This window comes from Sycon ciliatum, chromosome 11 (assembly GCF_964019385.1).
Source record: "Sycon ciliatum chromosome 11, ocSycCili1.1, whole genome shotgun sequence".
NCBI classification, from domain to species: domain Eukaryota; kingdom Metazoa; phylum Porifera; class Calcarea; order Leucosolenida; family Sycettidae; genus Sycon; species Sycon ciliatum.
In genome coordinates this window covers 19,002,609-19,026,872 of record NC_088653.1, presented here as the reverse complement: position 1 = coordinate 19,026,872, position 24,264 = coordinate 19,002,609, and the positions used below count along the sequence as shown (strand labels likewise).

Below are 24,264 nucleotides of genomic sequence, written 5' to 3'. Positions count from 1 at the left end.
ATCAGCTCACAACATGTAGCTGTCCGAAGCTGATAGCCCATACACAGTCAGTTGCAGAATTGAACGAATGCAACTATGCATGAAACACTCAAAACACTCACACTCAAACACTCAAACACTCATACACAGACACAGACACAGACACACACACACACACACACACACACACACACACACACACACACACACACACACACACACACACACACACACACACACACACACACACACACACCCTCTCTCTCTCTTTCTCTCTCTCACACACACACACACACACACACAGGCAATGCAGGTGGTGGGCTGTTGCAAGCAACAAGCAAATGCTGTATCACGACTCAGAACTCCAGTCCAACTGACAACGGAAAATATATGCACGGCTCGTTCTCGTCGTAGCTGCAATTTCTCGTGCAGCAGCCACGGTACGCACCCCCACACACACACACACACACACACACACACACACACACACACACACACACACACACATACACACACACGCACGCAAACAAAGCACTAAAAACGAAAGAGAAACACGCGAGAAAGGCCAATCCTGAACGGTTTCACGTAGCCAACGGGTGAGAGTGCACATTTCTCCAAACACTCTTTGTACAGAAGCAGCAGCTGCAGCACCGCAGAACAGCGGGACAACAACAACAAGAAGCAGAATAACTATGTATAGGAAACTGGCATGAACACCTATCCTCAAACTCAGAAAACAACACGCGAATCTACTACTGCTGGCCACAGTAGCCACACCTCATAGACACTCTAAGATGGGGTAAAAAGAGAGACCGAGAGTAGAAGGTCGGGGTGGGCTGACTTGCCCCGTGTTCGGGGGTGGGGGGACGAACCAGCCCGGTCACAAAAAGTACACTCAAGTGAAGGGTGCAGCATGGCAAACTGCACTGTGAATGGTGCGGCATGGCAAACTGCACGGTGCGGAGACGCCAGGCACGCACAGCTGGACATGAGCCTGACAGAGCTGTCGTCTGACTAGCCAGTTGCTGACCCTGCCATGAACGGTAGACGAGCAGGCACAAGACCGGCGACAGGACTTCCCCGTCTCTCTCTCTCTCTTTCTCTTTCTTGGTGTGCGGTGAGACTGACAATGCTAGCACTGCCCGTCATCATCATCATCACTGCCGTGTTCCTAGTAGAGCGAGTCCAGGTTGTTGCTGCGCGGCTTCTTTATCTTCTCAATGTTCTTCGTGATCATGTCGTGCAGAATACACTGCGCACAACAACACCAACAACAACAACAACGACAACAACAATAACAACCAGAATTTAAAGTCAAAACAATCTCGTATTGGCCACTAGCTATCGTGAGAATAAAGATTTGAAACAACAACAACCTCAACTAATGGATGTAGGATACTATCCAGTTCCTCAGCCACACACTGTCCAGATCTTTACAGCCCGTGTAGGAGCGTTATACGAAAGTTCCACCATCCCCTTGGTAACACATTATAGTGCGTTTCAAAAGCATAAACCTCCCAGACTTTTTCGAATTTGGTTTGAGCTTTTTCAGAAATTTCTATTGCTCAGGCAGCTCCCGCAATTTCTCTCATAAAAAATTGTAAGCGATTGGATATCAAACGCCCAATTTCAGAAATTGTATACACGAAGTGATCACAGATTTTACGTGTATAGATGCTGGCCAAACGTTTTTTAAACCAGAGGTCTGCACTGAAACGCACAATCGTGATGGTCTGCTCTACGTGACGGGAACGCGACGTGAAGAATCCCAGGAACACTCTTCGCGCTCCCGTAACGTGCAGGAAACCTGTTCTGCTCTACGTTCACATACAGAAAATCACTTGGGAAATGTGTACCGGGAATTTCCCGTTCAAAAATTGGCAGCTTTCTGCCTGATTTGAATGATACCGAGCAGATCCGTAACCATTTTCTTTGCATGTGCCACAACATAGAGAACCTCATCTACGCGTGGAAACTTGGACCCAAAACATGCAAAGCCGTAGACATTAACCCAGACACCTGTTCTCCACATGATTTCTCTCCACATTTCACTAAGAGTATAATATAGGCTCCCAAGAGTGTGCAACTCCTGATATCCTTTTTATGTGAACGACTCACATCACGTGGTGCAGTGTCACAGTTGAACGTCTCTAGCCCGTTTTTAGCGAGCAGCAAAGTAATAAAAAAGCACTCTCTGACAGAGACTCACTGCGCGTATGCAACTCGCCAGTATGATCATGGACCATATTCGGATTACGTGCACGCCTTCCTCAGTTGTACGTAGTACGACACATGCCCGAGACACGTGATTTGAGTTTTCGCCGTTGGAGACCCCTTATGGAGAGTCGCACACTCTTGGGAGCTTACTACTCTTGGTTTCACACAAGAGAGAGAGACAGAGAGACAGAGAGACAGAGAGACAGAGAGACAGAGAGACAGAGACAGAGAGAGACAGAGAGAGAGAGACAGAGAGACAGAGAGACAGAGAGACAGAGAGACAGAGAGAGACAGAGAGAGACAGAGAGACAGAGACAGAGAGAGAGAGAGAGAGAGAGAGAGAGAGAGAGAGAGAGAGAGACAGAGAGAGAGAGAGAGAGAGGGGGGGGGGAGCTGTGTTGCAACTCCGAGTTTTCGCGTAGTCACGATCATCAGGCACCGTGAAAACTCGGAGTTGCAACACAGCTTCCCCTCTCTCTCTTGCGTGGAAGGCTTGGCCCTATATGGGTATTGAGCACTCATCGGACAGTGTAGTACGCTACTTGATGTCTCTTGGTTTCATGTACAGCAGAACCTCACAGGGAGTTGAACGACAACAGCTGGAGACTTACGTAAGCATTGCGCATCTCACAGCAGGTCAGTCGAAGTGTCAGGAACTCCTTCTGGTCAACCTCAGCCACTGAACGACGGTAGTCATCCTGAACAACCACACACACACACACATGCACACACACACACACACGCAAATATCGACGGAAATATGGACTAAAACATTCGTAACTTACTCAATTTTTGGGAGATTTCTCGGATCGAAATATCTAGGAAGAAGCCTAAGAGCTCGGCTTTGTAATGCAACAATCGCCGAAGAGCTACGATGTCGCGTTGCAGAGATGTTGCGCTCAACACTTCAGTCACGGTATACGTCGAACATTCTTCTCAGCGATCGGCCTTGAGCGAGGGACTTCCCCTTGAATGATATGCTGATTTATCCATGCACGCTTCCTGCACGTGGCCAGCATAAAACTAAACTCAGCGCAAAAAAATTGAGCGTTCTGCGATGAATGAGAGTGAAATGGCTGGCGACGAGGAAAATTGCTGATATATCCAGCTCTGTAGACTATTCTTGGCACGGTGACATTGGATACGTGGTGTGTTGCACCATGTGATGTAATGTAAAGTTCTGCGGTTGCATCACTGTACTGGATAGAGGTGGTACAGACAGCAGCTGTACACTCCTGAGAGTGATGTGCTGCTTGTGCTCAGAAACCATTTATTGATTTATTTTTTAAATGTTTCCATTCTTTTCTAATTGTCTGCAAACTCCAACGCAGCCATTTTAACATTTTAGGAAACTTCCCTTCTCAACTCCTAACTCCAAAACGGTCTCTTCACTGTGATTCAAATTCAAATTTACAATACAGCAAATTGTCGGTCCTGGCACATCATCAAGGTCATGAATTCATGGTAAAGTTTCCTAAATGTCACTATTCTGCCTAATCAGAACTTTCAGAATACTCGCCTATTCCACCAGACTGGAAGACCAGTAATGTTAACGAACATTTTAATTCTACCGATTTACCGAATACCGATTTAACAAATTAAAAAAAAAAACATTAACATTTGAAGTCGTTCTGTGCAAAACGATATGTACATGTACAGTCATTTGCCGGTTTTGAGACAAAATTCTTTAGAATTTCATCTCGCTTATTAAACCCACAAAAATTCGGATATCGTTAACTTTAATTGACGTTAAAATATCTGGTCTGACAGTAATGATAACAGCCTGTGCCAGGTAGCGGGAACACGGCAAAGTACTTACCACCGACGGGTACTTGAGAAGCTTGGACACAAGTTTGGCACGGGTCAGGTAATATCTGCACCATGAAGACAGGGAGAAAGATGGAGAGAGAGATAGATAGAGAGAGAGAGAGAGAGAGAGAGAGAGAGAGAGAGAGAGAGAGAGAGAGAGAGAAGAGAGAGAGAGAGAGAGAGAGCGAGAGCGCGCGCGAGAGAGAGATAGATAGATAGATAGATAGATAGAGAGAGAGAGAGAGAGAGGGAGAGCGAGAGAGCGAGAGAGAGAGAGAGAGAGAGAGAGAGAGAGAGAGAGAGAGAGAGAGAGAGAGAAGAGAGAGAGAGAGAGAGAGAGAGAGAGAGAGAGAGAGAAAGATGGAGAGAGAGAAACCAGAAAGATTACTAAAAAAACTTTCGTAATGAAAGGAAGAAAGAAAGAAGGAGAGAGTAGAAGAGAGAAATGATGAGAGAGACAAAGAGAGAAAGAGAGAGACAGACAGAGTGAGAGAGAGAGAGCAAGAGAGAGAGAGAGAGAGAGAGAGAGAGAGAGAGAGAGAGAGAGAGAGTGAGTGAGTGAGTGAGTGAGTGTGTGTGAGAGAGAGAGAGAGAGACAGAAAAAAGGATCAGGGAGAATGAGCAAGACAAGATGTATGCTTTCTAGCAAACAGTACATTCACCTGGAAATGGCGTCCAGGTAAGTGACAACCTCTCCCTCAATACGACCAACTTCACCAACAGCATCCTCCTGTTGACACACACATACACACACACATACGCACACACACGCACGCCCACGCCCACACACACACAGAAGGGGGTGAGGCGCACAGCCAGACATGAATGCATGACAAGATACAGTCTGACAATTCAATGAACCTGCACTCCATTGTGCACCCCATCCCGCAACCTAAGCATCCATTCACAATATCCGTGAGGTGCGGCATACGCTTGCGACAAGGAAAATCATAGAGTTGGCGGACAAGCCGTTGATTATCCACTCTCATTGTAATATCAAAAAGTATTCTTTTTAGACCAAAGAGTGGTATATTTGATGAATAAAGATAGAAATATTTACGATACTTCTCCAGACGTTTTGTTGTTCTGAACAACATCGTCAGTGGATAAAGAAAGAAAGAAAATTCATTCTTTGTCCACTGAAAATGTTGTTCAGAACAACGAAACGTCTGGAGAAGTATCGTAAATATTTCTATCTTTATTAATTTTATCAAATATACCACTCTTTTAAGTAGTGGTTGCAACTTCGGCGATGATTTGTAAGAAAGGGTTTGCTCCCCACACCGGAGCTCGCGCTATTCCGCCGACTTTACTTGACACTTGACTGACTCACGACTGCCATCCAGAGCACACGAGAAGTCCATCGAACCTTCGACTCGGCAAACCTGCAAGAAAGCACCACTCCCTGCTCAATACACAGTGTTTCGGGGAATTCACCTCTCATCAGTTGAGCTTGAGTAGGCTGAGGAAGATAGTGCCTGAAGAGCACCACTTATATAGTGCTCTCCAGGCACAAACATCACCAGGGATACAAACTTACAGAGACGCTCCGTTGTGCTCTTCAGGCACAATCTTCCTCAGCCTACTCAAGCTCAACTGATGAGGGGTGAATTCCCCAAAACACTGTGTATTGAGCAGGGAGTGGTGCCTTCTTGCAGGTTTGCCGAGTCGAAGGTTCGATGGACTTCTCGTGTGCTCTGGATGGCAGTCGTGAGTCAGTCAAGTGTCAAGTAAAGTCGGCGGAATAGCGCGAGCTCCGGTGTGGGGAGCAAACCATTTCCTACATACCACTGTTTGGTCTAAAAAGAATACTTTTTGATAAAGAAAATCATGTCGCTTAGTGTCGCAAGGCCACAATCTCAGAAGTTAGTTGACCAAAGTTTAACTTTTGTATTGCGATTAATTGTATAAGTGAAGCGGACATTACAAAAAGATGAATGAGGATACATGTATCTAAAATGGTTGTTCCTTATCGATTTTCTTGACATCTTTTCTTCTAATTTCTTTCGTCTTCTCTCCCACTTTTTTTCTTTTCACACCTCACCTTGTATACTTCCCACTATCCTATAATCTATGAGTAGATTGTTTCTCCGTATAGCCTCTATTGTGAGACGATTTTTCCCTGATGATAGTCTCAAGAAAATCGATTAGGAACAACCATTTTAGATATATGTATTCTCATTCATCATGTAATGTCCGCTTCACTTATACTATTAATCGCAATAATAAAGTTATCGTCTCCTCGTCGCCTTTTCATTTAACTTTTGTGACGTGCGGCGTACACACATGGAGTACATTTTCTAATCTGGGTGGACGTGCAGTGCACGTGCATATTACGTGCACTGCATACTGCAAGGGGCTATACGGCATTATCGGTAATTTTCACGAAACAAAAAAGTTTTGTTAGGACTCCCGTACCCCCCCCCCCCACATATTAATATTTTTCAAAACGAACCTCCTCTTGACCCACCCACAAACGAAACTTTTTCTCTTCGTCTAATAGATCGATAATTATGGACGGCCCCTTTAATAGTCAACAAATATTTGGCGCGTATTCATTTTCGGCGATTCATAATTGACTGAAAATTTGTTGTGGCCGAAATTTGCCGAAATTTTGTTTTGCAAGGTTCAGTGTGACAGTGTATACAGGCGGCAGCAGTACAGGCTGAACATTTGATGAGGCCAAAATGGGTTTTAGCCCTGGGAGGCCGAAATTCGAATGGGCCGAAAATTTGTGGACTTAGAGTAGGGAATCTACCGGTTGCAAAAACGAAAAAGATAGTGAATTGTGTGTCGCGTTCGCAACTCATCGCATGTGTTGAAAGTCGCAAAATGTGGCATTGTGAATGGGCGTTAACAGCAGCATACAAAAGCCGGCCAACAGAAGATAAGGGCACAAAACTCCAAACTTCCTGAGCGCCCATCAACTGTCACTGGCACACACACACACACACACATGCACACACACACACACACACACACACACACACACACAAAAGCACACGCATGTCGGTACCTGAATAGAGACGCCAAAGTTGTTTCCGTCTTCGACACGTGGAATAAGCAGCTGAATCCACATCTTCACTTGATTGCACTTAGCCATGAGCTCGTGAATTTCTGGCTTCAGTCGATCAATAACTCCTAGAATTAGTTGATTGCTTGGAATGAGAGTGGCCGCTCCACCAGAGTGTGAGTTTCCGTCATTAGAGGGGCAGCGTCTTTTGCAGGCGGCTATTGAGCACAAACACAGAGTGAGCAATAGAATATGTGAGACCAATCCAGTCAGACCTTGCTTATCCAGTCCTCTTTTATCCAGATCCCTCGCCATTCGGAAGAAAATCGTTAGCTTCCGATTTACAGCATAATTATGCATACATCCAGTATGTGTGCTCGATTATCCGGTTCCCTCGCCTATCCGGATATTTTTCCGAAAACGGAGGTGTGCGGTTATGCGAGGCCTGACTGTAATAGTAACAAACATTTAATTCGAAAATTTCAACAAACTAAAAAAATCGTAAAAATTTGAAGTTGTTCTCTGCAAAACAATATTACTGGACATGATTTCGATAACAACAAAAATCCGGAGTTCGCTAATCTCGTTTTACAGTACCGTAAAATCCGCTGCAAACGCCCACCCCATTTTTGCAAGATCTGCTGGCCTGTATACACTGACCCCATGCACTGTCACCTCTACTGTACGAAAGTTCATCTCACACCGTAGTGCGAAGAGCGCTTCGCTACGGTAAACTACGTCCACTTTCCTGGTTTCAAAATCTCTTTGCACACTAGCTACGAGCCAGCTCGTAGTGATTTTATGATGATGGTTGTTTTTTATTTCGCAAATCCAAACGGGAGTTTCTTCCGATTAACAAAGTAGTGAAGAACAGAGTATTGTGAGAACGTAATACACTTCTCACGGTGTTTCAAGCCATCATTTCCCAATCACGCAACGCTCAAAGGCAAAGGTTTTTCCGGAGAACTCCAGAGTTTTCAACAATTTAGCAGCGACTTTGTAGGTGTAGCTGCTGTGACATACCCTGTTCGACTTTCAACTGCAATACTGCGACCGGTAAAGTCGTTGAATGACGCCTCGTCAGAACAATCACTGTTCCGTTCTGGAAGCGCAATATCGTGGCACTGCAGAAATTTCATGAAAACCAGCTGGATTCTACAGCATTACCACTTGGAGAGCAAACTACCACAAAGATGAGTCTTTTATCGAATGAATTGCAGCAAGATAATGACAATCGCTTTTGCAGAGCCTCCTGGTAAGACATAGGCAGTTTGTAGGCATTAATGGAAGTTTCCGGAGGAGGAAGGAAGAAACTGTAGTTATCACCAACCCTCACCGCGCCCAGCTCACGCCGCTACGGCGTGCGACCTGAGCTGGGCGCCCTGCCCAGTATGGAACTGTCCTCAAGCCAGTCACGTATTTGGCAGCCCAGTGAGCTGTCTACCGGATCGCAGCGTTTAGAAGCGCCAAATGCGGCAGGGCCAGTCTCAGGCTGGTCGCGTAGGCGGCAGGCCGGCGGGCGACCGGCAAGGCTGCATTCGCATTTGGATCACCGAAGTGATACAGGTGCTTCGACGGCACTCCGTGGCGCATCAAGGAGGCATCTGGGGCCCAGGCAGCCCGCCCGTAAGCGCACCACCGTATCAGGTATGCGCAGGTGGAGCAGCAGAGCAAGATGTGTGCCGGACACTCACCATCATCCGGTCGACTGCATGGTTGTGCGACTTTACACAGCCGTCACTCATTACTTGCTATTGCTTGCAGAAGGCCAGAATTTTTTTTCTTTTTTCGCTCTTTCCCTTCTTCCAGGCACGGCTTCATGTTAGAGCAGTAAATTGCAGTTAGGGACTCAGCTGAGTCAAGCTGGACTCAGCGTGCCAAGTTTGGCATAATACAATAAGCGCGCTATCCCCAAACAGTTGTGTGGTTATTGTGTGAGTGTATATGCAGGAGTCCGCGGTCACGTGAGGGGGGAGTGATAATAGTCGTTTTCGTACGCATTCGACCTTCTTGACAGGTTTCTACAACTATATTGACCTGAAAAAGACGAAAATAGTATGAACCAGCTGGGGTGGGCGTTTGCTGCGAAGTGGGCGTTTGCAGCGGACTTTACGGTACTTAACTTCCGACGATGAAAACCTTACTTGGATGTAAGTCTAGTTTAGTCTAAAGCTGTTGTGCAATACCAATACAAGTGCTCAGAAGTGTGCACGTACGCGTACACACACATGACTTGTAAAGATGTTTAGATGTATAGATGTGTGTGTGTGTGTGTGTGTGTGTATGTGTGTGTGTGCGTGTGCGTGTGTGTATGTGTGTGTGTGCATGCGTGTTGCATGGGAGTGAGTGCGGTTACACAATCGCCTATACCTCTAGGGAGACAGTGGCCTTCGAGTGCTCGTGTAGATCACCGAACGACGCCATGGTCTTCTCAACGGAGAACTCCGCATTGTCGATCTTGAACAAGTCAGACTGGACACAAAAGGCAGGGCAAAACAGACAACACAAAGCAGTTACACGCACAATGCTGATGATGGCCGGCCACTGAGAACTTTCTTTTTCCTAAACATAAATAATTATATCCATGCATAGAGAAGCATGACTCACATCGTCACTTTCTGTGACGTCAAGGTTGCCTACAGACACGTCGGACGGCCTCCGCACTCTGCTTCAATCGACTATAAACACAGAAAAGAACGGTTCAGTCGCGATCGTAGTGGTCTCCTCGAATACATGCAGGCGCTTGCCTTTTTCAGATTGGTTCTCTGGGGCAGGATTTACTGGATTCGCAATCATTAGCTCTCGAATTTGAGACAGGTTTCACTCAGCTGCAATCACGTGAAGTTTGCCATATACCGTAATGTCGCGTAATAAAGCCGGGCGTATTCCTGTAGAAGCCGGTGTAAGGGCTAGGCTTCTATTCACAACAGGCTTCTATTCAAACCAGGTATTTCTATGTATGTCAACACTAAAACCAGGCTTATGTACTGCCAGTGCATGTTGAGAATCAGGCTTGTATTCAAAGCAGGTTTCTATACAAGACAGGCTTTAACACAAGACACTACGGTATGTTGCAGTAACTATGTGCCAGGGTCGTAAACTACAGGGCCAGAGCAAAGGCTTCTGCGAGCAAAAGCTTGCAAAAGCAAAGATCAACGGCCTGGATTTAAACGCAGCACGCTTGTTTTTCCGGGATAGTGTGCCACCGACTAGGCTACTGAGAATCACACACACATGCCCGCCGTCCATTTCCCCTGGGGAACAAATATGGTTTTTTTAAATAAATAATTATGGTTACCCCCCCCCCCCCACACACACACATAGAAAAATGAATCAGAAGCGATACAGGATTTGGAAACAGGCAAAACTAAGAACCTCCTCTGCATTACGATCAACACATGGTGTCTGACGTAACATTTTTTCCCCGAAGGACAGTACCTGTGTCAGAACAAGGGTGTCCACAACGGCACCTCCAAATCACCACATCTGCACCCGCCCACAACCCCCCCCCCCCCCCCACACACACCCACCCATACATAGTGGCACAGATGCACACACCATGTGCACACAGACACACACATACTCCTCCCCTCCCCCCTACACACACACACATCCCCCCCCCCCACACACACACACATCCCCCCCCCACACACATCCCCCCCACACACGCATCCCCCTCCCCTTACACGCATCCCCCCCCCCCCCACACACACGCATCCCCCTCCATACACATATACCCCCCCCCCCCACACACACACATACCCCCCCCCCCCCTCCCCCACCACACACGCCCCCCCCCCCCACACACACACACGCACCCCCCCCCCCCCACACACACGCACCCCCCCCCCTCCCCTCCACACACACACGTACCCCCCCCCCAACCACACGCATCCCCCCTCTCCACCCCCCCCCCCCCCCCACACACACACGTACTCCCCCCCCCCACCACACACACACACCCCTCCTCCCCCCCCCCCCCCCCTCTCCACACACACACACACACACACACACACACACACACACACACACACACACACACACACACACACACACACACACGTACACACAGAGAGAAGACCATCAAACTACTAGGCATACCTTGATCAGGGCATCCAGATCCAACACTTTCTCGGGAAACGTAATTCGCACGAGCTTCTCGGCCTCGGAGAACAACTCCTGCTTGAAGGCATCGAGAGTTTGCGGCTGGTGAATGTCACATGACACCAAAATCAAAGGAAAGTAAAAAGAAAGAAAGGCATACTTATACAGTATTTGAACAGGCGGTGAGGTGACAAAAGTTTCAAAAAACAAAATCAGCTGAAGTGTCATGTCACGAACCTTTTATTCACATGTCACGAACAAATTCTAGAGAAAGTGGTGATGGACAAAGAAACACCTATGATGGAAAAGAATCACCACTTTTTCTTGAATTTGTTCTTGACATCTCAATAAATCCTTCGTGACAAGACGCTTCAGCTGATTCTGTTTTTTTGCTATCCTTAAACAGTATTTGGTATAGTATTTGGTTTCACGTGTTGCCAACTATGAATGCATTCTCTCCACACCCCAGGTTTGATGGCTGGGCGTATCTTGACCAAAGGGAGTACTCTGGCAAACTTTGCTGCTCACAACGGAATGGAAAGAGCCGATCAATGGTCCTTATGCCATTTGTGCAGATCCACGAAATCCCGTAGAATCCCGTAGACCCGGTAGGGTGTTGAATGTGCAGGACCCTATTGTGTTTTCTGCTATTTCCACTAAGAAATGGGGCCTGAAGGCATTTCATACGAAAACCTTTTTCTGACAAAGATCTAGCTAGTCATTAGTTCTAACCAAACTGAAGAAGCTGGAAAAGCGATTGCTGGTCATTGAATTATGACGCTAAAAAGGTCAAATGCGCATGCATAGCACACCATAAACACCCTACCGGGTCTACGGGATTCTACGGGATTTCGTGGATCTGTACAAATGGCATAAGGTCCATTGTGAGTTACATATACAGTCAACTTGGCTAATAACGACTGCGGATATAACGGCAATTGGCTAATAACGACTGCGGATATAACGGCAATTCGCGAATAACGACAGAATTTCCATGCCCAGAGCAAAGTCCCATCTAACTGTAATACATACAATGAGACTTTGGGTATAACGACACTTCGCGAATAAGGACACTTTTCTGATGCCCCGCCGCCGAGTGTCGTTATCCGGAAAGTTGTCTGTAATCGCTAAACTGACAAATCAATCATAATGGTATTGGCTAAGCCATTTGAAAAGATTGTAGTTGTTTCAATACACACCAATACACACACACACACACACACACACACACACACACACACACACACACACACACACACACACACACATACACACACACACACACACACACACACACATGAAGTTTTTTGTTTCCAGAGGAAACCTTATTCATACATCAGACCAAACTCATTGAAAGATAAAAATTCATACATCGGACCAAACTCATTGAAAGATAAAAATGAATCTAGTCGTTGTTCGACCGTTGAACATCTATTACGGAGAAATTTACACTTGGACATTTGCGTAATTTTCGGGAGCAGTTGACAGATCAGAAAGGGAAACTTACATGTGTATTGACTGGGAAGACGTTGCAAATAGAATGCGAGTTCTTTCAAGTCCAGGTTTTGCACTTCTCTGACGTTGCTACCCATGTCACCAAATGTCGGCAACGAATTCACACACTTGCAGTGAGCATCGCCACCACTGTTGTTGATACCACTGTCTGTGTTGCAGCCATCACCACTGCTTCAGTTGTTGCTATGGTTATCTCTGGTACAGCTGTTGCTGCCTTCACCTTTGGTACTGCTGTTGCTATGGTCACTGATACTGCTACTGTTGCCGAAGGCATATCAAATGCTACTGCTGCTGCTGAAGTCATATCCGCTGCTATTGCTGTTGCTGAAGTCATATCCGCTGCTACTGCTGCTGCTGAAGACATATCCAGTGCTATTGCTGTTGCTGAAGACATATCCGCTGCTACAGCTGTTGCCGAAGGTATATTCGCAGCTTCAGCCGTTGTTGAAGACATATCCGCTGCTACAGCTGTTGCCGAAGGTATATTCGCAGCTTCAGCCGTTGTTGAAGTCATATCCGCTGCAACTGCTGCAGCTGAAGTCATATCTGCTGCTACTGCTGTTGCTGAAGTCAAATCCGCTGCTAATGTTGCTGAAGTCACATCCACTGCTACTGCTGTTGCTGAAGTCATATCCACTGCTATCGCTGGAGCTGAAGTCATATCCGCTGCTATCGCTGCAGCTGAAGTCATATCCGTTGCTACTGTCGCCGCTGTGTCTACTAATGTTGTGTTCACCTTTCTGTTGTTGCTGCTATTGTTGCTGCTGTTGTTGCTGCTGTTGCTGCCGCTGCTGCTGCTGGTGCTGTTGCTGCTGCTGTTGCTGTTTCTGCTGCTGCTGCTGCTGTTTCAGCTGTTGCTGCTTCTGCTGCTTCTGCTGCTGCTGCTGCTTCTGCTGCTGTTGCTGTTTCTGCTGCTGCTGCTGTTGCTGTTTCTGCTGTTGCTGCTGTTGCTGTTGCTGTTGCTGTTTCTGCTGTTGCTGCTGTTGCTGCTATTGTTGTTGGCAGTACTAGTACTGCATGCTTGCTGTGCCTTTGCCGCTGCTACTGCAGTTGCTGCAATTGTGACCACTGGTACTGTGGTCATCGCTGTTGCTGATATTGCTGCTGCTGCTGCTGTAATGGCTTCCACTGCTCATGTAATCATCAATTCGGATATATCTTTCACCCGTGTCACCACTACAGCTACTGCTGTTGCGGTCATCACTACAGATACTGCTGTTGCTGTCATAGATGCTACTGCTGTTGCTGTTATAGCTGCTACAGCAGTTGCTGTCATAGCTGCTACTGCTGTTGCTGTCATAGCTGCTACTGCTGTTGCTGTCATAGCTGCTACTGCTGTTAGTGTCCTAGCTGATATTGCTGTTGCTGTCATAGCTGCTACTACTGTTGCTGTCATAGCTGCTACTACTGTTGCTGTCCTAGCTGCTACTGCTGTTGCTGTCATAGCTGCAACTACTGTTGCTGTCCTAGCTGCTACTGCTGTTGCTGTCTTAGCTGCTACTGCAGTTGCTGTCATGGCTGCTACTGCTGTTGCTGTCATAGCTGCTACTGCTGTTGCTGTCATTGCTGTCATCGGAACCCACACAGTCCTTAATTTCCAAGTCCTTGAGGTATGACTGAGGTGATAGCAGTCGGGTGTAGTGCTCATTTTCCATCTCTTCATATTCCATCTCTTCATCAGAAAACAGGGCGAGCTTAGAGATATTCGTGTGGTTGTTCACAGCTGCAATGAAGTCTGTAGCCTGGCTGGCAGTGACATCCTGGAAGTCATTGCCACCGAGGTCCAAACTATCCAGCTGTGTCCAGCACTGTATACCAGTAGTAATGGCAGGTAGTGTTGTTGCTGTGAGGCCACAATCACTGATATCCAGCTCTGTGAGATGGCTGTATGCTGATAGGCTGACCACAAACAGGGTGGTGGCATCACCTGCAGTCATGTCGCTGAAGTCATTTCCACTAAGGTTCAACTCCTGCAGCTGTGAACAGCACAGTAGAATATGAGTAATTGCAGGTAGTGATCTTGCTGTGAGCTGACACTCACTAAGTTGGAGGTCCGTGAGATGCAGGCTGACCAAAGGCAGGGTGGTAGCATAATCTGCATTCATGTCACTCAAGTCATTTCCCTGAAGATCCAACTCCTCCAGCTGTGGCAAGCACTGTAGAGCATTGATAATGGCAGGTAGTGATCTTGCTGTTAGGCCGCAGTTCCAAAGAGATAGGTTTGTTAGGTTTTTTAATGTTGACAGGGTGGTGGCACTAATGCCCGGGTCATTTATCTCCGTCATGGTGATAGAAGTGACACTTGTCATAGCAGACAGTGCATTCGCCATGGTAACTCCAGTAATGGGTGTAGGTTCGCACCGACCCACTTCGATGTCCTCAAGTTGTTTACAGGATGAGACGGCAGGAATGACGTTGGCCACGATATTATCAGTACAGTCGACCAGGTACAGTGAGTGTAGACTTTCATGAGACGCCTGAATGCACTGTTGAATCGTATCAGAAACTGCAGTGTCATTCACTCCAACCACGTTCAGCATTTTTATTCCACAACACTGACCTAGTGAGCATGGGAACTGATCTGAGTGGTCTGATGACCAGTCATCCACGTTCACACTCTGTACAGCATCAGGGTGATGTTGCAGTGCTGTATTAATGGCACGGTGTTCGGCTGGATGTGAATAATGCCTCAGTTTGAGTTCATAGGAAGCAAGTAATGCTCTGATAGATTGCATCTGGCAATTGTTCATCTTCTGATTGTGGTTAACAAGCTCTGAGTAGCACAGGTATGCAAGAATCTGACGTGACTTACTTATATCACCCTGTAGACTTGAGCCATCAGTATTCATGTACTGTCCACCAAGACTATCCTCACAATGCTGACGAAGCTCTGGACTGACATTTCCCAGAGACTGCAGAAGACTGTTCGGAGTGGCTTTAGCAGTTGAGTTTTGCCATTCAAGCAGATCAAGCTCGTTCATGTCCCCATCCCATTCTGTTGTTTTCTCCTTGGTCAGCAATGCATACACCAAGCAGTCAGCCTGGGGCACAGTTTCCAGCTGGGCACACAGCAGAAACCAGAACGTTCTCATGTGCGCACTTTCTCCACCAAGACATTCAACGAGTCGTGTGATCCTGCTGTTAGTCATTGGCTTGTGGTGCACTTGATACAGAGCAGCAAGGTATTCTTGAACTGTCAGGTGGCTGAAGCGATACTGCCTGATTTCCTCCCTGGAAAGTGACACGTCATCAGTCACAAGAAGACCAAGCAGTATTGCATCTTCACTGAGTGAATGCTGCTGGATGTCGCTCTCATCGAATATCAGCTGCTTCCTCACAAGCCTGCTGAACGCAAACTCTCCAATCTCCAACGCTAACTTTCGGATATTCTTTGGTATTGAACTCCACTGCTTGTAACTGTTCCCACTTTTGCGTTCAAGGATCTGAATGATCATCTGGTCAAATAGATCGGCTATGCATCGCGGGATGCGGTTGGAACAGTGGTACTGGGTGCACACTTCCTTCGCAATGAACGGTGTGGCCATCATCCCTCGCAGATATGAAGAACGTTCAACTTCAGTAATGAGCTCGCTGGCCTTCTCTGGTCGGAGGACTTTGTTGATATAGGTTTTAACATCATCTGGACGGAAGCCAACCAGTTCGACATGTTGTCGATAGAAAGGCAATGCTGACAGGCTGAAGGCATCGGCACAGGGCCGCGATGTGACTAGAATATGAGCACCCGGTAGCTCATCCCCAGTTATTACCTGATGAAGAAAGCTGCTCAAATCAGACAGGTTGGTCTCATCCAAGCCATCCAGGATAAGCGTTAGGCAATCAGGATGCTGACGTACGTAATCACAGATTACTTGGCGGTCATGACTGTCCTCGATGCCGATTCCTTTAAGATACAGCAGCTCACTCAGTGATTCAGCATCACGCACATCTTTACGACGTAACTCCCTTGCCACAACCAGTTTCTTGCGTTTCCACAGCTGGCCCATCGCCCATCGTAGAGGTGCAACCTTGGTAAATACAAACGTCTTGCCACATCCTGCACTGGCTACCGCCATTGTTCCCAGCGTGTCTCCTAGTTGTGTTGTATTGTCTTTTGTCGTGTTGTTACCCAGGGACCCTAATTCAACTGATGTCATCTTCTCACCAGCATCAGTGAAAGCATGCTCAACTCTCCACATATCATAGCTTGATGCAATGAAGTTGTCTTGTTCGAACTCCTTACTCAGACTGGACTTGTTCAGCATCACCAAGTTAACTTGAACGTGTTCAACGGTTGGAGCCACACCAACCGGGAGCATTTCACTAGCAAAGGTATCCTGGGCACGGTAATACCGATCCTTGAGTAGTTTCTGTACACGTAGTACTTGTGAAGGTACATCATCCACATCTTCACATTCCGTTGATAGTGACTTGCCACCTAACAACACAGAAAACAAGAAATGAGATTTCATGTGACAGTGTGCAAATCAGATACGGTAAAACATGTCATTTTAGGTGCATTAAAATTTCGGTGCTAGGGACCTGCCAGGTTTCAGTTGTAATTTAGAATTAGGTGACCAGCGTTCCCTTCACATACAGTGCATACTCTAGTGCCTTTTAGGTGTAATTTAAATTTAGGTGCCTGGTTTCTCTACCGAAATCACCGAAATTTTAAAGTTACACCGAAAATTACTTGTTTTACAGAACATACTACTTTCTCCGCATCATCGAAATTGTTGCAGTTTGACTTTTGATATAAAATAGGGTATTTACTCACCAGCAGTCGTACCACAGGTAAGGAATCGGACATAGGCGATAGTCATCAGTATAGGGTGACGGCAAAGTTCCATTTTCGGTTATCGGAAGCTGAAATGTTTGAACTAGACGCAATTTCTTCGCAGGTGTCGCTGCAATGGTACTTTCGATTCGCTGAGATCAGTCAGGCGTTGCAGCCTGCACATTTCTCGTGCTTATAGCCATTCACTCAAAGCCTCATCACTGTTTTACCTTAGCTGGGGTGAGAATGACTTCGTGGAACAAGCGGCAGCGCTTGGAGAAACATTGAGGGGTCAGCAAACTAAAAGCATGCATGAGCGATAACATGCTGCTCTGGCTGAGACACTCAGTACATGATTGTACCTGCAAGAGCCGTGTAGACTCTACGTGTAGTGCTATTGTCTGTAGATCTACTAGTGATGCACACGCAGGTGCCGTACCAGTGATGCTGAAAAAGAGTACGCACTGGACGTGATAGTACACTTACCTGCATGGCATGTGACCTATAATAAATGCGCATGCCACGGCTAAAAAAAGTTCATTTTACATGCTGCTGCGTTTGTGTCACTCCGTCGTACATGCTGCTTCCCCCGTTCTCCATGCTGCTGCACTGTCTTCTGCCCCCCCCCCCCCACACACCTGTGTACGCACTTCCTTCACTGGTCCCCTTTGGGATGAAATTGTATTTGGCATCTGCTGTCTTGGCCTCTCTTCCCGTTCGGATCTTTTTGTTGCACCGCTTTCCTGGATATATTCCCTTGTCTCTCCTGGTTTCGTTGTCAGTTGTCCGTTGTTTCTTTGGCATTTGTCTTGGTCAGTTGTCCAATCGCAGGGATGAATTTACTGTCATATTTTTGCATAGCAGTTTCTGCTATACGATAATCACAATTGTGTAGCAGTCTTTGCTTTTGAATAGCATTTTTCTTTGAAAGTTGGGTGTTTCCCACATTGTCCTTCTTGAGAGTGATACCTGAAAGCCCATTTGCAAAAACCCAACTGAAGCATACATGTGCATGCAGGTTGAGAGTACCTGCACCACATATACTGCACTGTACGCATGTTACTTGACAGACCAGGCTAGGCATGGATAGCTGTATGTGTCGCAGTTTTCTGCGAGTCACGGTGACTTTTGAGTAGCAGTAGATCGATTTTCCTCACAAACTGCGATGCGATACAGGATAAATTCATCCCTGAATCGTCTCCTCAAAGTAAGAACGAAATATACTCTCTCCAACAAAACTGTTTGGCTGTGTGCTGTGTGGAGTAGTCGCGAAGGGTCAGTAGTTTGTCGTTACCTAGACGACATTAGACTGTCTCTAGCTTGAAGAAATATGTATCCATACAAAGTAAACACATTGCAGTTACCATAGAAACAACATACCTGTGCAAGGAAGCGGTAGCTGTTGTTCTTGCAGAATCGAGAGCATAGCCTCGTGTATGGCCACATACCGAAGTTCCTCAATGGCATTACAGAGATCATGATAGGACTGAAGTCCACCAGCTCTGAGCAGCTTGACAAGCTCCTCGTTATGGGCAGACTGTCCTCCATCCTTGGATGATAAGATTCTCTTCAGTCTATCAATCACTGTACTGTCAGTTATGAGGCGTTTCCCGATTACAGCCTTCTGCAGCCGATCAGCGTCGACGTTTTGCAGCCGTAGTTGAATGTCACACACAAAGTCTTTCAAGTCAAACGGGTTACCTGTTACAAAAAAACACACAACACACCGCATACGCGTGTGGATGCCGGCACACACACTCACGCACACACACACACACACGCACACACACGCACACACACTCACGCACACACACACACACACACACACACACACACACACACACACACACACACACACACACACGCACACACACTCACGCACATACACACACACACACACACACGCACACACACACGCACACACACACACACACACACACACACACACACACACACACACACACACGCACGCACGCACGCACGCACACACACACACACACACGCACACACACTCACGCACATACACACACACACACACACACGCACACACACATGCGCACACACACACACACACACACACACACACACGCACACACACTCACGCACATACACACACACACACACACACACACACACGCACACACACGCACACACACACACACACACACACACTCACGCACACACGCACACACACACACACACACACACACACACACACATTGTACTGTACTGTGCAGTACTGTATTTCCTCACTGACAAAACTGGTCATGTGGGTCTCCCCGGGAGAGGGGAGAGAGGAACTCAACAGGAGTCTTGGGAAGAGGACTCAATTGGCTATTAAACCGCCCAACGGCCGACACCCCTTGAAATCCCCAAACTATGGGTGGACTTGCAAATGATCCCACTTATGGGCTCACCATACCTCAGTAAGTGGGTGAGGATAAGCTGCAGAAAAAGGATTGACGGCATCAGGGTATCCGTCCCGGGATCCAACTGCAGTTTCCCCTGCCCCCAGCTACTAGTGTGGGTGGCTAAATCAGAGTGGATTTGATATAAGCTTCACTAGCACCAGTGATTACACAAGAGTTAATTTAGCCAGAAGCAGTCCATGGTCAACAGGTATGTGTATTTCAAATAGAAAGTATATGAACCCTGAAACCAACAAAGTGGTAGGTACACAATACGTGATAAAACTCTCCTCAATCCTGATGATGGCCCTGGCCAAAAATTTGACTGAGACAATAGTGATTTGCAGCGAATAGACCACTTGATTTGAGAATGGTGTGTGTAGGGTTTTTCATGAAAATGTGATTACTCGTTTTCTCTTCATCTTACCATCTTTTCCCAAGGAATATCAAACTGCACATCAACTTTTACTGCTCTGCTAATGTACGTGCACTTTGAACACATAAAAGAACCTTGAAAGGCTTGGAGAAGACCAAACGCATGTTTGGGGAATAGAAACGCTTGGGATAGGAAACATTTGCTGGCTGATCAGATGGGGAGCATCAGGGAGCTCAGGAGCAGACCCCTCCAATTTTTCGCAGCCATCTCAACACTCGACACGGAACAGGAAAAACATTCAGTGAACACCAAAACGCATCCTGTTCGCGTGATCGCGCTGCTTCTACTACTACTATCATTACACGCTGTTTGGGCACGTCCCTGTCGCTCGAGTGAACCTTGGTGTGAAAGCTGTAGCCTGCAGGCACGGTGACCAGGTGACTGGTGTACGCATTAGCACGTTCTGACCGCTTACTTAAAACCATGTTCGATTGGGAATAAGGGCCGAGCGCTGCATCGCAGCCATCTTGGACCTAAACCAGTCGAATCAGCGTCCAAAAGACTGCAACATTTGGACCAATCGCGTTCATCAGTGCTTTTTTAACCCTTTGGAGTCCATGGTTCGATTTCGAACCATGGGCATTTTGTATGCATGTGGGCGCAGTCAAACTTTCGGTTCTCGGCCAAATCTTGACCAAATTCAACAATCGAAGGGTCTAAATGGTAGAGAAAACTCTCAGCTATCGCCTCGAACTGGTCCGAAGTCTCTGTGATGAAGTTTGAGTGAGCGGCGAGCGATCAAACATTTCGAATGTTCTGCGCTGCGTGCTGCAAGTCACCAGTGCGTGAAAAAAAGGATTTTCCCAGCTTCATGACAGGCGGGCACGTGCCAGGACCGGCGCGGCGCGAAGTCACGGCAAGGTAAGCTTCTATTCGAAAAAATTTGAACAGTTCCGAGCTAGATTCAGTGAAATGGCTACAGGAGACCGATTTCGTCTCAGATCTGGAGCTGGACTCGCGTTTGGGGCGCGTTGTGGCGGACAGTGAACAGTGCTCTTGGCGAGTTTAGGCTCATTGTATTTCTCTCATCAAGAGCTTTCCAACGAGCCCAAGATCTTCAAAATCGGTGAAGTAGAACCAAAGTTATGTTGGAAATGGAGTGCGCATTTTCGTGACTGCCACAAATTCTGCGGAAGCAAAAAGTTACGGACTCCAAAGGGTTAAGAACGAAACGGCGCTTTTAGTGACATTTTGCATACAAATCCCCATCTAGTAGGGTGCAGTCACCCAGTTTCGGTGGAAGTGGCGAGTTCACGTAAATTCGGACAAAACTGAAAATCTCGATGTTTTGATACCCAATACGCATGGGTTGCCGCGAAAGAAATAGAGAAACCCGCGATGCGCATACGTCATGTTCTCTACACACGACAATTGTTTGTCCGATCGCGCACGCTTCAGGCTTCGCCCTGGCGATATCTATCCTCATGGACGCAAAACGATGTGACGAGTCGATAGCCAAGGTCTTCTTGAACAAGTAGAGTGGTCGTTTCTAATTTTCCTGTGTGCAGAAGTGGAGATACGAATTTATTTGTACACACGTACTCATTCTAGGCGACTAAGGGCCCGTACACACTACATACATGTAAAACGCAACAAACGTTGCGTATGCGCCAGCCTGATCAAGTGCAGTAGTTGCACAGTGACACAGTGACACACTGACACACTGACACAGTGACACAGTGACACAGTGACACAGTTGCACAGTGACAGGTGACACAGTGACACAGTGACAGGTGACACAGTGACAGGTGACACAGTGACAGGTGACACAGTGACAGGTGACACAGTGACACAGTGACAGGTGACACAGTGACACAGTGACAGGTGACACAGTGACACAGTGACACAGTGACACAGTGACAGGTGATCTGCTTTTTACGTACATGTACGTGTAGTGCAGTTTGGATGAAAAGTTCTGCTCTCAGAACGAGTGCTGTGTGTGCTTCTTCGATTTCGTTCTGCATCCTGTGTTGGAGCCATGCCCATGGAGCTCAGGTTGACTCCGGCAAGGAGAAAGCGGCGACGTAAATTGCTGCCGCCATGATATTGCAGGACCTGCAGAAGCTAGTGAAGTCGTCCGATGGCGGTCCTGTTCTTGGTATTTTCTAGATGACTGATCACAGTTGCTCAAATTTCATGGTCACGACGATCAGCATGCTGTTGCGGAATGGTTCCGTCAAATACAGAATTGGTCGCAACTTGTGGACAGCTCACCCTGATAACGAGTTTGGAACGCCTTGTTTTTTGATATATCGCCCACAGCTCCATGAGCTTCGCCTCCATTTCTTCTGTGCACTGGATTTTCGGCATCGTGTCACGCTAAGCAAGCAAACAAGATCGAGTCTACTACGGCTTGAACAACACGAGTTCAAGTACGAGAATTTCAGAAGCAGGCGAAAAGTCCAATGGACAGCTGAAATTGAAACACGGAAATCCACACAGCACCAAACAGCAAAAACACCAACAAGAAGTTGAAGTCCGAAAGCGCGGGAAGGCATAAAAACTAAAACGCTAAAAGGCAGCCTTCTACACCCGTCCGAGATCTGAGTAAAACGTTTACGCAACTTTTTACATTTCGTGCCATATGACGTCAGTCGCCATGACAACTTTTACAGGAACGTAACAAAAAGGCGGTTTTCTACGTAGTGTGTTAGGGCCCTAAAGTCGTCCGTGGCACTGAGAGGGTTAAGAACGAAACGGCGCTTTTAGTGACATTTTGCATACGAATCCCCATCCAGTAGGGTGCAGTCACCCAGTTTCGGTCGAAGTGGCGAGTTTGATTGGGAATAAAGGAGGAGGAAGCGTCTCAGCTTCCTCGGACCAAGACCATTGGACTCAGCACACCGAAGACTGCAACTAGTGAACATTTGATTTTGAACTACACCACAACCATAGCTTAACTGACAGTAGACCACCGTCTGTCTAATAACCCTGGTCATAGCGATAGCGATGGTTAAGTATTAAGCTATGTTTGAAGTAGCGGCTTACGCTTGGATGACATCATTCAACACAGCTTGTACGGCTGAGGAATTGATGACCATTTTCTTCTTAGCTTCACGATTCAGTGTCACCACAACCACATGAAGACCAAACTAAAGTAACCATAGCAACAACATACCTGTGTCCGTTGGCTGGAATTGTTGTCCTGGTAGAATGGAGAGCATAACTTTGCTCTTGTCCTCGTAACCAAGTTTCTTAATGACATCGCACAGCGCTTGGTACGCTTCCAGTCGGCCAGGTGTCAGCAGGTTTATAAGCTCCTCGTTATGGGCAGATTGCCCCCCATCCTTGGATGATAAGATTCTCTTCAGTCTGTCGACTACTTTGTTGTCAGTTATGAGCCATCGTTCGACCACTGCATTGCGCAGCTGATCCGCATCAACCGTGTTGATCCAGGGCTGAATGTCACATACAAATCTGCCCATTTTAAACGGGTTGTGTGCTGTGCCGACAATGCCTTCTGCTGCTGGAGCTGCTGTTGCTGTTGTTGCTGCCACCACTTCCACTGCTTCTGCTGCTGGAGCTGCTGTTGCTGTTGTTGCTGCCACCATTTCCACTGCTTCTGGTGTTGCTCTTGATGCTACAACTTCAACTGCTGGTGGTGTTGCTGTTGCTGCCCCCATTTCCACTGCTGGTGGCGTTGCTGTTGTTGCTCTTGCTGGTTCCAATAGCATATGTGAAGTCCCTGACACTTCTGATTTCGAACTGAGTTGAGAACCTTGAAAACAGACACAGACACATACACACATGTACACACACACACACACACATACCTCAGATCTCAGACCTGCCCATCGCAGGAGCAATGATAGCGAAGAGCTCTGTTAGACATAACAACTAGTGCTGGGATTTATTTTCTAGAGCCACGTAAACCTGTCATGTGTGAGCCATAATTAAGAGGAGTGATGACGTCGTCTGGGACGCTCTTCCGACCCTGGGTCTCGGCTTCATCACAACCAGGCGCGCCAATAGCACACAGAGAGAGAGAGAGTGAGAGAGAGTGAGAGTG

General features: G+C 47.1%; 2 protein-coding genes across 4 annotated transcripts; both read right to left on the bottom strand.

The window, feature by feature from the left end:
• Positions 1–1,150: 1,150 nt before the first annotated feature.
• On the bottom strand, positions 1,151–7,108 carry LOC135827163 (proteasome activator complex subunit 3-like). Its single transcript, XM_065339688.1, has 5 exons — positions 7,022–7,108; positions 4,668–4,735; positions 4,016–4,070; positions 2,808–2,894; positions 1,151–1,231 (listed from the first exon to the last, which is right to left on the bottom strand). Exons 1-5 carry the CDS (start codon positions 7,106–7,108, stop codon positions 1,151–1,153), a joined length of 378 nt encoding a protein of 125 aa, XP_065195760.1.
• Positions 7,109–7,190: 82 nt separating this feature from the next.
• On the bottom strand, positions 7,191–24,264 carry LOC135827422 (uncharacterized). 3 transcript variants are annotated; one of them, XM_065339914.1, is made up of 7 exons: positions 23,374–24,264; positions 18,792–19,112; positions 12,630–17,072; positions 11,120–11,224; positions 9,626–9,696; positions 9,389–9,490; positions 7,191–7,236 (listed from the first exon to the last, which is right to left on the bottom strand). In XM_065339914.1, exons 1-3 carry the CDS (start codon positions 24,002–24,004, stop codon positions 14,128–14,130), a joined length of 3,897 nt encoding a protein of 1,298 aa, XP_065195986.1. In that variant the 5' UTR covers positions 24,005–24,264; the 3' UTR covers positions 7,191–7,236; positions 9,389–9,490; positions 9,626–9,696; positions 11,120–11,224; positions 12,630–14,127. The 3 variants fall into 3 exon arrangements, with proteins under 3 accessions (XP_065195986.1, XP_065195985.1, XP_065195987.1); XM_065339913.1 differs by lacking the exon at positions 9,626–9,696; XM_065339915.1 differs by lacking the exons at positions 9,626–9,696; positions 11,120–11,224.